General features: G+C 35.7%; 1 protein-coding gene across 1 annotated transcript; it reads right to left on the reverse strand.

Annotated features, from left to right (window-relative positions):
* Positions 1 to 160: 160 nt before the first annotated feature.
* Positions 161 to 1612, reverse strand: LOC141816020 (heat shock protein 81-1-like; the record flags this gene model as incomplete). The annotated part of the gene is made up of 3 exons (XM_074703855.1): positions 1467 to 1612; positions 1269 to 1377; positions 161 to 310 (listed from the first exon to the last, which is right to left on the reverse strand). Coding segments are annotated over exons 1-3 (405 nt in total), but the record flags the coding sequence as incomplete, so codon positions are not given.
* Positions 1613 to 2120: the final 508 nt, after the last annotated feature.

Genomic DNA, 2120 nt, shown 5'->3' on the forward strand with positions numbered 1-2120 from the left:
ATATTGAACACTAACCTTGACGATTGAATATTAGTTTGCATCTTCTCTGACATCCACCGACCAACAACTTGTCCACTAAAGACCATTAATGGGAAACCTCCTTGATCTTCTTTTTTTCTTCTTTTCTCTTCCTTCGCTTTGTCAACATCTTCAACCTTACCTTCCTCAGGGTCTTTCTTGTCATCTTCATCCTCATCATCAGAAATTTCTTTCTCTGTGGTCTTCCCAACCCACAGGGAGATGGATAGCTGATGAACTCAGAATGCTTCTTGATCAAATCCTTGAGACGACTTTCCTCAAGGTACTCCAACTGCAATAACATTATTTTAACAAATGATCATTTCATCATATACTAGCATCCAATATCAATAATAAATTAATTGGTACTCGGAAGCTCAAACGATAATAGCTCTCCAAGAATCAAATCAAACTAACAAATCACAAGTGCCAGATAAGTTTGAAGGAAAGAAATAAAAATGGCACCTCTTATGCAATCACTTTATGATTATTAATATAGTTTTCAAGATTGATTGCAAATGGGAGATCACACCATACATTCAACATAAATTATAGCACCATACTACAAGAATCTACAACTAATAAAGTTAACCTTAGAAAGTAGAGGAAAGCAATTTGCAGTATCAGATATATGCATGCTTAGAAGAGTATGTTCTATACACAAAGCATGTCAATCACACTGTGAATATTTATTAGCACTTACAAAACATAGTTTTAAGTTGACAATTACAAATACCAAGCTACGAAAAAAGGATAACTTAGAATTGTAAACAAATTTTATTGCAACTAAATTGATCAGATGCAAACCGCACATGGTTAATGAATCAAATGAGCGTTCCATAATTATTCATTGTCAAATGTAGCGTGGTTGCTGCGAATTCACTCAACGTCACCTATCAAGTTCCAATAAGGCATTTTTAGAACAATGCAATTTGAAGTTTGAATTATATCTCCAGCTTTTCCAGAGACTCAAGAATGTAATTTAGTTACTTCTATCATCATAAACTGTCTTTTCACGTCTATGGTAAACATGTACAAGTTAATGATGGCAGTAGGATCCTCATTGATAAGAATTCAAATGTTTATCGAAATGCTTATTGTCTGTGATCCATAAAATTTCTATTATCAAGTTCTATGGACTCAAAAAAGCATTAATTATGAAAAAGTAATTCAATAAATTTCTATTACGAAACAAGCAAATTTCCTCATAATGACTAATTATAATATTATTCACTGGGGTTTGTGTTTACCTGATCCTCCTTGAGAAAAAGAGTGATCTTCGTTCCCCTCCCGAGGTTCTCCCCTGAGGTATCCCGGGTCACTGTGAACGAACCCCCAGCCTGCGACTCCCACCAAGGCCTGCATTTCGAACAAGATCAGAAACAAGGGACGGTTTCTAAAAGTCTAAAACGAATAAGAAAAACAAAATCTCCAGTGCCGATCGGGACCTAAAGGGATGGGAACTCACATCGGAAGACTTACTGATGAACTCGCGAAGGAAGATCTCCTTGTTGGAGTAGAAGGTGTTGATGATGAGGCTGAGAAGTTGGTTGATCTCGGCCTGGAAAGCGATGGTCTCCGTCTCGAGCGCCATTGTTGGGTCAGCACGATCTCGAAGAACACCCGGAGGCGAGAGAATGCTTACGGTGACATCACTTGTTGGAAATTCATTTTGAAATACATAAGCTCAATCTCATCCATCGAATTTAAATAAAAGACTTAAATGCATCTAATGAAAAAACAAGGTACTCTTTCAAATAGGATTTGATGTGAACCGTTAATTTCAAAATGGATGAATTAAATGAATTCAAATGAAGGGATATTATGTTCCTTCATAAAGGGCATTGTGTTCCTTGGGAAGGGATGCTATATAAATCATTCAATTTAAATTTGATGGATAAGATGATTGAACCAAGAGATTTTTCTACCCCTTCACTAAGTATAAATAAGATCTCTCATATTCTCATTTCATTCGTTCAATTCAAAGCAAAATAAACATTGCATTCCATACTTGCATTTAGAGAGTTTAAGAAGTTTATTCGTTCTAAGGTCTTGCGATTTATAGTGTTGTTATTGTAAGATACAGTTGTTGTATCTTGGAA

This window comes from Curcuma longa, unplaced genomic scaffold (genome assembly GCF_044706935.1).
Source record: "Curcuma longa cultivar G26 ecotype Majalengka, Jawa Barat unplaced genomic scaffold, ITB_CL_G26_1.1 contig_13962, whole genome shotgun sequence".
NCBI classification, from domain to species: domain Eukaryota; kingdom Viridiplantae; phylum Streptophyta; class Magnoliopsida; order Zingiberales; family Zingiberaceae; genus Curcuma; species Curcuma longa.